The sequence below is a fragment of the Xiphophorus hellerii genome, chromosome 19 (assembly GCF_003331165.1).
Source record: "Xiphophorus hellerii strain 12219 chromosome 19, Xiphophorus_hellerii-4.1, whole genome shotgun sequence".
Taxonomy (NCBI): domain Eukaryota; kingdom Metazoa; phylum Chordata; class Actinopteri; order Cyprinodontiformes; family Poeciliidae; genus Xiphophorus; species Xiphophorus hellerii.
Window position 1 is genome coordinate 25539155 of NC_045690.1, and position 13102 is coordinate 25552256.

Consider the following 13102-nt stretch of genomic DNA (forward strand, 5'->3'; position numbering starts at 1 on the left):
TAATATTAATTTGCTTGATTTTTTTCTTCTTGTATGGTGCTTTTAACCTTTACTTTTTTGTACAAGCACTTTGAATTGTCTCTGACTGAAAGGTGTTATATAAATAAAGTTGCCTTGTCTTGCCTTGCCTATCATCCAGTACATTATGCACTGGATAATGCAGTGTATGATCCAGTGAACTGTCCAGTGCATTATGTACTGGGCGATGCACTGCAAATTTCCAGTGGATAGTCCACTGCATAATCCAGTGGAAAGTGCACTGGATTATGCAGTGGAAAGTGCAGTGGATAATCCACTGCACTTGTGCAGTGCACTGGTAAATGCACTGCATAACTGCAGTGCACTGCGTAATCCACTGCACTTATGCAGTGCACTGTCCACTGCATGTGACACTGCATGTCCATGATGCACTGCAAATTTCCAGTGCACTGTCCACTGCATAATCCAGTGGTAATCCAGTGCACTTTCCATTCGGTGGAAAGTGCACTGGATTATGCAGTGGACTATCCACTGGAAATTTGCAGTGCATTGTGCACTGGATGATGCACTGCAAATATCCAGTGGACAATTTGCCAAGGAGTGGAGCACCATAACCCCGCATGCAGGTTGGGAGACAGATACCTTGGACCTCCAGACAACCAGGGGGACTCATGGAGCTTCTGTACCCAGGAATGGAGCACCATGACCCCGCATGGAGGTTGGATGACAGACCCCTTGGACCTCCAGACAACCAGGGGGGACTCATGGAGCTTAGGTACCCAGGAATGGAGCACCATAACCCCACATGGAGGTTGGATGACAGACCCCTTGGACCTCCAGACAACCACTGGCCTCACACTGACCCATAGCACTCAGACACTTTGCACACAAATCTAACCTACTTTGCCACAAAGGGACATCAGTCAGAGTCACCAGGTGGCAGGAATATCCTTCCACCACACTACCCAGGAACCACCAGAGTACCAGGGGGACTCATGGAGCTCATTTACCCAGGGCTAGGGCACCCAAAGCCCGCAAGGAGGACAGATGAACCACCCCCATGGACCTCCAGACAACCAGGGCACATCATGGAGCTCATTTACCCAGGGCTAGGGCACCCAAAGCCCGCAAGGAGGACAGATGAACCACCCCTATGGACCTCCAGACAACCAGGGCACATCATGGAGCTCATTTACCCAGGGCTAGGGCACCCAAAGCCCGCAAGGAGGACAGATGAACCACCCCCATGGACCTCCAGACAACCAGGGCACATCATGGAGCTCATTTACCCAGGGCTAGGGCACCCAAAGCCCGCAAGGAGGACAGATGAACCACCCCCATGGACCTCCAGACAACCAGGGCACATCATGGAGCTCATTTACCCAGGGCTAGGGCACCCAAAGCCCGCAAGGAGGACAGATGAACCATCCCCATGGACCTCCAGACAACCAGGGCACATCATGGAGCTCATTTACCCAGGAATGGAGCACCATAACCCCGCATGGAGGTTGGATGAACCACCCCCATGGACCTCCAGAGAACCAGGGGGACTCATGGAGCTTAAGTACCCAGGAATGGAGCACCATAACCCCGCATGGAGGTTGGATGAGCCACCCCCATGGACCTCCAGAGAACCAGGGGGACTCATGGAGCTTAAGTACCCAGGAATGGAGCACCATAACCCCGCATGGAGGACAGATGAAACAGCCCTTGGACCTCCAGAGAACCAGGGGGACTCATGGAGCTTAAGTACCCAGGAATGGAGCACCATAACCCCGCATGGAGGTTGGATGAACCACCCCCATGGACCTCCAGAGAACCAGGGGGACTTATGGAGCTTAAGTACCCAGGAATGGAGCACCATAACCCCGCATGGAGGTTGGATGAAACAGCCCTTGGACCTCCAGAGAACCAGGGGGACTTATGGAGCTTAAGTACCCAGGGCTAGGGCACCCAAAGCCCGCATGGAGGACAGATGAACCACCCCCATGGACCTCCAGACAACCAGGGCACATCATGGAGCTTAAGTACCCAGGGCTAGGGCACCCAAAGCCCGCAAGGAGGACAGATGAACCACCCCCATGGACCTCCAGACAACCAGGGCACATCATGGAGCTCATTTACCCAGGGCTAGGGCACCCAAAGCCTGCATGGAGGACAGATGAACCACCCCCATGGACCTCCAGACAACCAGGGCACATCATGGAGCTTAAGTACCCAGGGCTAGGGCACCCAAAGCCCCCATGGAGGACAGATGAACCACCCCCATGGACCTCCAGAGTAGTACCCATGAACCACCAGCACTCAGACACTTAGCACACCCAGCTAAGCCACTTTGCCACAAAGGAACACCGGTCAGAATACCCAGGTGGCAGGCCTCCCCATACCCCACACTACCCATGGATCACACTACCCATGAACCACCAGCACTCAGACACTTAGCACACAAAGCTAAGCCACTTTGCCACCAAGGAACACCGGTTAGAATACCCAGGTGGCAGGCCTCCCCATCCCCCACACTACCTGTGGACCACACTACCCATGAACCACCAGCACTCAGACACTTAGCACACAAAGCTAACCTAATTTGCCACCAAGGATCACCGGTTAGAACACCAAGGTGGCAGGCTCTCTGAGCTGAAAATGAAAATCTGACATGATTCTATTCCTAATACAAGAGCTCCATCCAGAGGATTTTACATATATTGCACTGCATCCATATGACTCCAAAAGCGCCCAAAAGGCCCATTCAAAGGAATACCGAGTTGGCAAATGAGCTCTCGCAGCCATAGTGGCAGAACACGGCGGTGTCAAAGCCTATGGAGAAATTTTGCCACTTCGGTCCCTGGCCCTAACCCGTTTCCTGTCAGCCTACTGTCATATAAGGCAGTGGTTCTCAAATGGGGGTACGTGAAGCTTTTCAAAATATCTTTAAAAAATCAGTAGGCTCCTCATAATAAGTCTTGGGAAAAATTATTTTGTAAAAAGTTCAATAAAATATAAATGTGTGTTCATGCACTGAATTTTATATTCAGTATTTACAGGGTATTTACAGCACTGTACCTCTTTTTTATTCCAAAAATGTTTTGCCCGTGTCAGGGGTTACTTGACTAAAAACATATTTTTAAGGGGGTACATCACTGAAAAATGTTTGAGAACCACTGATATAAGGGACACTAGAGCCCACAAAAGACCCACTGGAGTGGTAAAAAAAAAAAAAATTAATTACCAACTGTTAAATCAGATTTTCTGTAAGACTGCAATATTCGACGTTAACCATTGCAAAAAGCAATGGAATGTCTTGAATGTAATTAAAAACACTTTAGTATTCAGTCAAAGTTTTATTTCCTTTTAGAGGCTTTTATTTTTGAAACAGCAGGAAGTAGCAACAAAGTGGTAGTAGCTTGATTTCTCACGTGTTCGGAGCGCAGACGACAAAATTACACCCAGGACTTAACTGAGAAAACTGTGACTATCCAAGAAATGCTCAGTAAGTATTAATGTTTTGCAATGTAATGTATTGTATTAACTACATATCATTGTTGTCTGCCATTTGTGATTTGTTTGAGAACATGTGCAGTTTAGCTAGACAATCTCTAGCTAGGAATTTAAGTCTCGTCATTTCAGATTTCATATCCGTTTTTGGTTTTAAATTGCCAGTGTCCAGTTTAGGTTTTAGATGCCGTTGAGTTGGACCTAAAGACTGTCATAACAGTACTAATTGAATCAAATGTAACAGTGAGGGTCTGATGTGCGTGTACAATGTGTTGTGTTGACATGCGGTATGGCTGACTGACATTTGATGGCAACAAGTCCTTAAAACTAATACAGCAAACAGTTAAATGTTCTGTATGTCAAAATACAGTTGCAGTGCTACATCTGAGTAAGACTTAATCCAGTGATGTAGTTTCCAAATTTGCTAGCCATTGCTCTCTTTTTGACATTTACGGAGTCCCCACAACACACATTAACCGGTCTTGCCTAGTGTGTTTGATGCTGGAGCAAAGTTGGTCCCCAGAAGCACATTTAACTGACTGTGTGTTGGGTCCCCGTAACTCATGTCTCAGGTGTGTTGGGTCCCCATAACTCATGTCTGAGGTGCTTGTAAAACACTAAATCCAGTAGCAATGCCTGACAATGTCAAAGATTTGGATTATTTGTTTGTCATTGTGTTTAATATAAGTTAGGGGTTTAGTTCACCACTTCTTTTCATCATTCTTTGAGTTCATTTGAAAAAGGGTGTTTGTTCAAGACATTAGTTTCAATTGAAGCGGTTGGTTGTCCATGTTTGTATACCAACAACTCATTGTTAAATGTTCCAGACATTGACCACTGAAAGCATGGAACCAACAGGAATGGACTATGGACTTCCATCCCTTGGTTCAGGCTCTCAGAGCATTGAGGTTGACAGAGATCCTAAACAGGTAGGTGTCTCAAATTTAGCTTCTTGCTTAACACTGTTTGGCTTGTTATTCTGTTTAATTGATTGCAATGTTGATTTTCAGTGACAGATTTGGTTGATAGGTGAATATTACTAAAGAGTCAGCATTTGGACACCTATCACACTCCTGTTTTAGGTTTTAGATGCCGTTGAGTTGGACCTAAAGACTGTCATAACAGTACTAATTGAATCAAATGTAACAGTGAGGGTCTGATGTGCGTGTACAATGTGTTGTGTTGACATGCGGTATAGCTGACTGACATTTGATGGCAACAAGTCCTTAAAACTAATACAGCAAACAGTTAAATGTTCTGTATGTCAAAATACAGTTGCAGTGCTACATCTGAGTAAGACTTAATCCAGTGATGTAGTTTCCAAATTTGCTAGCCATTGCTCTCTTTTTGACATTTACGGAGTCCCCACAACACACATTAACCGGTCTTGCCTAGTGTGTTTGATGCTGGAGCAAAGTTGGTCCCCAGAAGCACATTTAACTGACTGTGTGTTGGGTCCCCATAACTCATGTCTCAGGTGTGTTGGGTCCCCATAACTCATGTCTGAGGTGCTTGTAAAACACTAAATCCAGTAGCAATGCCTGACAATGTCAAAGATTTGGATTATTTGTTTGTCATTGTGTTTAATATAAGTTAGGGGTTTAGTTCACCACTTCTTTTCATCATTCTTTGAGTTCATTTGAAAAAGGGTGTTTGTTCAAGACATTAGTTTCAATTGAAGCGGTTGGTTGTCCATGTTTGTATACCAACAACTCATTGTTAAATGTTCCAGACATTGACCACTGAAAGCATGGAACCAACAGGAATGGACTATGGACTTCCATCCCTTGGTTCAGGCTCTCAGAGCATTGAGGTTGACAGAGATCCTAAACAGGTAGGTGTCTCAAATTTAGCTTCTTGCTTAACACTGTTTGGCTTGTTATTCTGTTTAATTGATTGCAATGTTGATTTTCAGTGACAGATTTGGTTGATAGGTGAATATTACTAAAGAGTCAGCATTTGGACACCTATCACACTCCTGTTTTAGGTTTTAGATGCCGTTGAGTTGGACCTAAAGACTGTCATAACAGTACTAATTGAATCAAATGTAACAGTGAGGGTCTGATGTGCGTGTACAATGTGTTGTGTTGACATGCGGTATAGCTGACTGACATTTGATGGCAACAAGTCCTTAAAACTAATACAGCAAACAGTTAAATGTTCTGTATGTCAAAATACAGTTGCAGTGCTACATCTGAGTAAGACTTAATCCAGTGATGTAGTTTCCAAATTTGCTAGCCATTGCTCTCTTTTTGACATTTACGGAGTCCCCACAACACACATTAACCGGTCTTGCCTAGTGTGTTTGATGCTGGAGCAAAGTTGGTCCCCAGAAGCACATTTAACTGACTGTGTGTTGGGTCCCCATAACTCATGTCTCAGGTGTGTTGGGTCCCCATAACTCATGTCTGAGGTGCTTGTAAAACACTAAATCCAGTAGCAATGCCTGACAATGTCAAAGATTTGGATTATTTGTTTGTCATTGTGTTTAATATAAGTTAGGGGTTTAGTTCACCACTTCTTTTCATCATTCTTTGAGTTCATTTGAAAAAGGGTGTTTGTTCAAGACATTAGTTTCAATTGAAGCGGTTGGTTGTCCATGTTTGTATACCAACAACTCATTGTTAAATGTTCCAGACATTGACCACTGAAAGCATGGAACCAACAGGAATGGACTATGGACTTCCATCCCTTGGTTCAGGCTCTCAGAGCATTGAGGTTGACAGAGATCCTAAACAGGTAGGTGTCTCAAATTTAGCTTCTTGCTTAACACTGTTTGGCTTGTTATTCTGTTTAATTGATTGCAATGTTGATTTTCAGTGACAGATTTGGTTGATAGGTGAATATTACTAAAGAGTCAGCATTTGGACACCTATCACACTCCTGTTTTAGGTTTTAGATGCCGTTGAGTTGGACCTAAAGACTGTCATAACAGTACTAATTGAATCAAATGTAACAGTGAGGGTCTGATGTGCGTGTACAATGTGTTGTGTTGACATGCGGTATAGCTGACTGACATTTGATGGCAACAAGTCCTTAAAACTAATACAGCAAACAGTTAAATGTTCTGTATGTCAAAATACAGTTGCAGTGCTACATCTGAGTAAGACTTAATCCAGTGATGTAGTTTCCAAATTTGCTAGCCATTGCTCTCTTTTTGACATTTACGGAGTCCCCACAACACACATTAACCGGTCTTGCCTAGTGTGTTTGATGCTGGAGCAAAGTTGGTCCCCAGAAGCACATTTAACTGACTGTGTGTTGGGTCCCCATAACTCATGTCTCAGGTGTGTTGGGTCCCCATAACTCATGTCTGAGGTGCTTGTAAAACACTAAATCCAGTAGCAATGCCAGACAATGTCAAAGATTTGGATTATTTGTTTGTCATTGTGTTTAATATAAGTTAGGGGTTTAGTTCACCACTTCTTTTCATCATTCTTTGAGTTCATTTGAAAAAGGGTGTTTGTTCAAGACATTAGTTTCAATTGAAGCGGTTGGTTGTCCATGTTTGTATACCAACAACTCATTGTTAAATGTTCCAGACATTGACCACTGAAAGCATGGAACCAACAGGAATGGACTATGGACTTCCATCCCTTGGTTCAGGCTCTCAGAGCATTGAGGTTGACAGAGATCCTAAACAGGTAGGTGTCTCAAATTTAGCTTCTTGCATAACACTGTTTGGCTTGTTATTCTGTTTAATTGATTGCAATGTTGATTTTCAGTGACAGATTTGGTTGATAGGTGAATATTACTAAAGAGTCAGCATTTGGACACCTATCACACTCCTGTTTTAGGTTTTAGATGCCGTTGAGTTGGACCTAAAGACTGTCATAACAGTACTAATTGAATCAAATGTAACAGTGAGGGTCTGACGTGCGTGTACAATGTGTTGTGTTGACATGCGGTATGGCTGACTGACATTTGATGGCAACAAGTCCTTAAAACTAATACAGCAAACAGTTAAATGTTCTGTATGTCAAAATACAGTTGCAGTGCTACATCTGAGTAAGACTTAATCCAGTGATGTAGTTTCCAAATTTGCTAGCCATTGCTCTCTTTTTGACATTTACGGAGTCCCCACAACACACATTAACCGGTCTTGCCTAGTGTGTTTGATGCTGGAGCAAAGTTGGTCCCCAGAAGGACATTTAACTGACTGTGTGTTGGGTCCCCATAACTCATGTCTCAGGTGTGTTGGGTCCCCATAACTCATGTCTGAGGTGCTTGTAAAACACTAAATCCAGTAACAATGCCTGACAATGTCAAAGATTTGGATTATTTGTTTGTCATTGTGTTTAATATAAGTTAGGGGTTTAGTTCACCACTTCTTTTCATCATTCTTTGAGTTCATTTGAAAAAGGTGTTTGTTCAAGACATTAGTTTCCATTGAAGCAGTTGGTTGTCCATGTTTGTATACCAACAACTCATTGTTAAATGTTCCAGACATTGACCACTGAAAGCATGGAACCAACAGGAATGGACTATGGACTTCCATCCCTTGGTTCAGTACAAGTCTACATAGTATACATAGTATTGGGATAATGCTGGTCAGTAAAATAACTAAAATGGCTGTCACATTTGAAACATTTTCTGGAAACAATGTTGTTTCATGAGGTGAAGGTATGCTATTGACTATTTTGATTCATTGCCCATCTATATTTTTATAAAAAGTATTTCAATGGTATGGATTAAAAAGTAATTCTAAGTTAAAAATGTATTACTATCAATTAATATAGTATGCCTTGTGCTGTGCTGTTCAAAATTTATTGTCATTGAACAGTATTTAAAAATAAATGTATTTATTGTTAAATGAGCTCTGAGGTTTCTCAGTTTGCTTATCTGTTCTTTTTAAGGCAAAAGACCTGTAAAGAAAACACCGTGGACTGAAGACGAAGTTCAAGCCGTGGAGAAACACCTGGGTGCTTTCATAAAATCTTTCACAGTGCCAGGAAAAAATCACTGTGAAAAATGCTTAAAGGCAGAACCAGTGGCTTTAAAAAATCGAACATGACAAAATGTGAAATTTTTCATTCATAACCGCATTATATCTAACAGGAAGAAGCTTCAGCGTTATTAAATAGGCGTGCTTTATATATATAGTTTTCCTTTTTCAATTTAAGTTCCAAATACTTGTTCAATGTATTTTTTACATACTGCTTCAGTGTTAATTTAGAAGAAGCACAATTTTTCTTTTCATTGTTTTAAATGTTTATTTGAAAAACCTGAAGTGGAGGTTTATCTTTAATACTTTTAAGATAAGATTGTTTCTTTTTTTTCTTTTACAGCCACTGGGCATATTTGTGCCTATAGTTAATTAAAAAGGTGTTTTGCAATGATTTGTTTTTATGTATTAATTTTGTGATGTTAGTGATAAGTTATTGATCATTCTGTTAAAATCTAATAAGGCAGATGGACTATTTTAGGAAATTGAACAAAGGTCCCCACTAGGTAAGTTAGTGTGTGTAACTTATGCAAATAATATGTAAATCTGGTCCCCATCTGACATGTTTTTTCGGAAGTTAATGAGTCCCCATGTAGCATGGCCCAAACAAGTTGATGACCCTACTTTTGAAATTGAGTTATTTCAAGCTGTGTATAGGTTAATACAGCTATAAATAGTGTAAAATATTTTTTTGGAATTTTTAGAACCACTAGAAATTGTGGTCCCCACAAGTGATGATAAAAGTAGTAGTCCCCACAAACCATGGAAACCAGTCTGTGTGTGTGTGTGTGTGTGTGTGTGTGTGTGTGTGTGTGTGTGTGTGTGTGTGTGTGTGTGTGTGTGTGTGTGTGTGTAGGGGTGTGTGGGAGTGTGTGTGTGTGAGCAGCGATTCCTCTGAGGCTGGAGTGTAAACCGCGGCCGCTGTAGCCTGGAGTCCCACTGATGAAGTGACGTGTAGCTTGACGACGCTAAATGGCAGGACTTGAAATAGCCCGAACCTACCAGCCTGTCCTCCCACTTGCTGCGTGTCAGCACTACGGCAGCTCCTCCGCTTTGCTTTTGGAGAGAATTTTGAACTATTAAAAAAAAAAAAAAAAAAAACTCGTTCATTTGTAATTTTTTTCTTTGGGGGCGTGGATAACTTTTTCGAGAAACTCGAACCAGGAAGAGATGGATATTGATCGACCGACTAATGTCTCCTTTTTCGATTTCGTCGGAGGAGTCCAGCTCCTCCGGGGAGAGGACACCCGGACCGCCATGCCCGTCCTCCTGATCGGGATCTGCGTGTCCGGCGCGGTGTGCAACCTGCTGGTGTTGCTGATCTTCATCCGCGACTTCCGGAGCGGCAGGGGCTCTGAGGTGAAAGCCCTCCTCGCCTCGCTGGCCTCCACGGATCTGGCCATCCTGCTGCTGTGCGCGCCCGTGCGCGCCGTCACCTACTACAGACAGACCTGGACCTTGGGGAGCTTCGCGTGCCGCACCACGGACTGGTTCCAGCACTCGTGTGTGGTCGCGAAAACTTTCATCCTGGTCGCGACCACCAAAGCCAAGCACACGTTGCTGCCGCGCGCCGCCGCGTCGCAGCCCCTGCACAGCCCCACGTGGATCCACGGAGCGCTGGCGTTCATTTGGACAGTGTCCATGATGTTCCCCCTGCCGCAGATGCTCTTCGCCGCCTTGGTGCCGCGCGGCGACGACTTCGTCTGCGTCTCCGAGATGCCGGTGTGCGCGTCTGACTTCATGAGTTTGTTCTACAAGATCTACCCGACCGTGGCGTTCGTGGCGCCGGTCATCTTCACGATCGCGTACTACACCAAAACTCTGTACACCGCCGTGAACCACGCGCCGAGCCCGCGACATCAGAGCAAGGTGGTGCTGGTCTTGCTGTGCCTGAGCGGCGCCGTGGGGCTCATGCTGCTGCCCGAGTGGGGGACGTTCACGTGGATCAGACTGGGCTACAACAGGCCCCCTGCGGGGCTGATCATGTTCGCGCAGGTCCTCCTTTACGCGTGCAGCGCCCTGTCCCCGGTCGTCCTGATGACCATGTACGACGACGTGCGCCAAGGACTGGTCGCGATCTGGTTCGTCGCGACGTGCAGGCGCGACAAGCGCGCGCCCGAGACGAAGTGTCCGCAGACCGAGGGGAACGGCGCGGAGGTCGCGGCGAACGCGGTGGGCAACGCCGTCTCACAGACGAAGGAGGCGACGTTCCCCGACGTGGAGCACTTCTGGACGGGGCGCCGGAACACGCACGTGGAGGACGAGCACGATCCGGTTCCGTGGGAGAAAGAGGAGAAGATGCTGTAATGAACTGTTTTTGTTGTTGTTGTTTATTTGTTTTTTTAGCAGGAGATTTTCAGTTTGTTGTTGGCTGCTTTATAGTACATCCACCCACTCAGACCTTTACTAAAGGCTGTAGTGGCCCGTTTGGTATTGTGAGCTTGATTAGATGTAATATAAACTTGTACACTATCATGGGTTGGTGTTGTACAGAGCCGGCCCAAGGCATCGGCAAACTAAGCAGCTGGTTATGGGTCTCCACGCCAGCAGGGGAACTAAAGAGCAGTAGAATTGTCACAAAAGTTATAGAGTGAAAGTTTTTTTTCTTCTTTTTGTATGAGAGGACATGAATTGACATGTTTTGTTTTGCACGTTTACATTTGGGATTCACAGTGTTTAAAAGGTTATTTGTTCATTAGTGTCGTCTTAAAAAATGCATAGCAAAACGTTCTGTTCGTTTGTTTTTATTATAACATTTTTTATCATTGGATTTTTTTTAAGTCTTAATTCTTGATGAATACTAAAGGATCAAAATAAATGACAATGTTAGTTGAAAATACAACTCAAATTTTTAAACAAAATCTTTTACATTAGAGTTTTAGTACATGAAAAACTTTAAGTACATAAATGTTGAGTATATATAAAAGTTATTTACTGTGCATATACTTATTTATATGCATTTCCTGTTTATTTATTTATTTATTTACTTTCTAATAACTTGACTTTTTTTAATTTTCAAAAATTAATATAGTAATTTTTGTAGTACAATTTGAATTAATAGACTGTGAAATTCTACATTTTACATGTAAATCATATATTGTTAAATATCAAGCAGGAGAGATATTAATAATCTAAATCTTTTTTTTTTATTATTACAATGTACGTTGTAGGATGTAACTAGAGTTTGACTCTAAAGACTTTTCTGCTTAAAATATTTTCGTTTTTTTTCACTTTATGTGAAGTGAATGTAATTCAAGCATCATGCAGTCTTTTGTCAACCAATATAATACATTGCGTGAATGATCTGACTGTCTAGTTGTAAATCATAACTATAAATAATTCAGTTATATAACATATGGATGCTATAGGGGAGGGAACATTAGTTGAGCTGGAGGATCAAATTATGTCTAACTCCCAATGAAGCCTTGGACCGGCTCTGTTGCTACTAACGCTTTAAACTTTTATTTTGAATATCTCTTCTTGTTTACAACTTTGATGCGCTGTCTATAGGACATGTTTGTTTATAGTTGTTATTATTTTTTTTTTTTTTTGTAAAAATACAACTGTGTATATATGGAAACTCCAGCAATCAAGTTGTGATTCTCTTTGTGTGACACGTGAGTATTAAAACGCTCTTACTTATCAGGGCGGACATTGTTTTCCTTTTTGATGATTATTGAACATGACTTTAATCAGAGATAAAAGGCAGTTGGACCTGGATCAGATCTCTCAATTTAATGAAGATTGCTCAGAGATTACATGTACAGTTCAAGCAGAGATCCCTTTTCCCATATTAGATTCACAGCTAATCCACTGGGGCAGTTTAGGTCATGTCATAAATGTTGTTTTAGTGAAACCATCATTTACCGAGAGTCACTGAACACGTGTAAGTTTCCCGCCGTCTCTTTATTATTGTCGATGCATTTTTAATTTTTCTTTGTTGGTCCAGTTTGAATCAATGAAAAGTGTATTTCTTTATTTTTCTTTATTCTTTATTCTTCTTTGGTTATTATAATTTAAATCATAAAACAAATTTTATTACAGATAAGTTATATTCACTTGTTTATTTTGTAGATTGTGAAAATTGTTTACTTTGAATATATATATTTTTTTTAACCATTATTACATTTTTTTTTTAGGGTGGGGTTTAAACTCTAAATTTCTAACTTTTAAGCCGTGTGAATATTTGTAGCATTTAGCTTTATGAATTGAAATATCTCAATAAAAGGTCCAGATTTCTTTGAAAGAAAAGAAAAACCTGTCAAGGTATTGTTAGCAATACTTTGCTTACCTTTTGTAGAAAAATGTCTTTTTACTTCAGGATTTTTTTTTCAACCATTACATTTTCTGAGGTGGAAGCTAACAGCTAATGAGACATATGCTCAGTGGTGGAGAAAGTACTCAAAAAATGTACTTAAGTAAAAGTACAAATACACAGGCAAAAATATACTCAAGTAAAAGTCAAAGTACCACATTAACATTTTACTTAAGTAAAAGTAAAAAAGTACTGGCTTTTAAAAATACTTAAGTATTAAAAGTAAAAGTACTTGCTGAATACATAACCTAATCACTAATATCATTAAGTGTGCCGATAGTATTTAATTTGAATACATCATAAATGTGCCATTTTAATAAACAATGTCACAGATTAAACATGTTCTTATTGTGTTTATTCTCTGTAAG

General features: G+C 42.0%; 1 protein-coding gene across 1 annotated transcript; it reads left to right on the forward strand.

Annotated features, from left to right (window-relative positions):
- The first annotated feature begins 9254 nt into the window (after positions 1-9254).
- LOC116709625 (G-protein coupled receptor 151) lies at positions 9255-12071 on the forward strand. The gene has a single exon (XM_032548269.1). The coding sequence runs from the start codon at positions 9590-9592 to the stop codon at positions 10724-10726; it is 1137 nt and encodes a 378-aa protein (XP_032404160.1). The 5' UTR covers positions 9255-9589; the 3' UTR covers positions 10727-12071.
- Positions 12072-13102: the final 1031 nt, after the last annotated feature.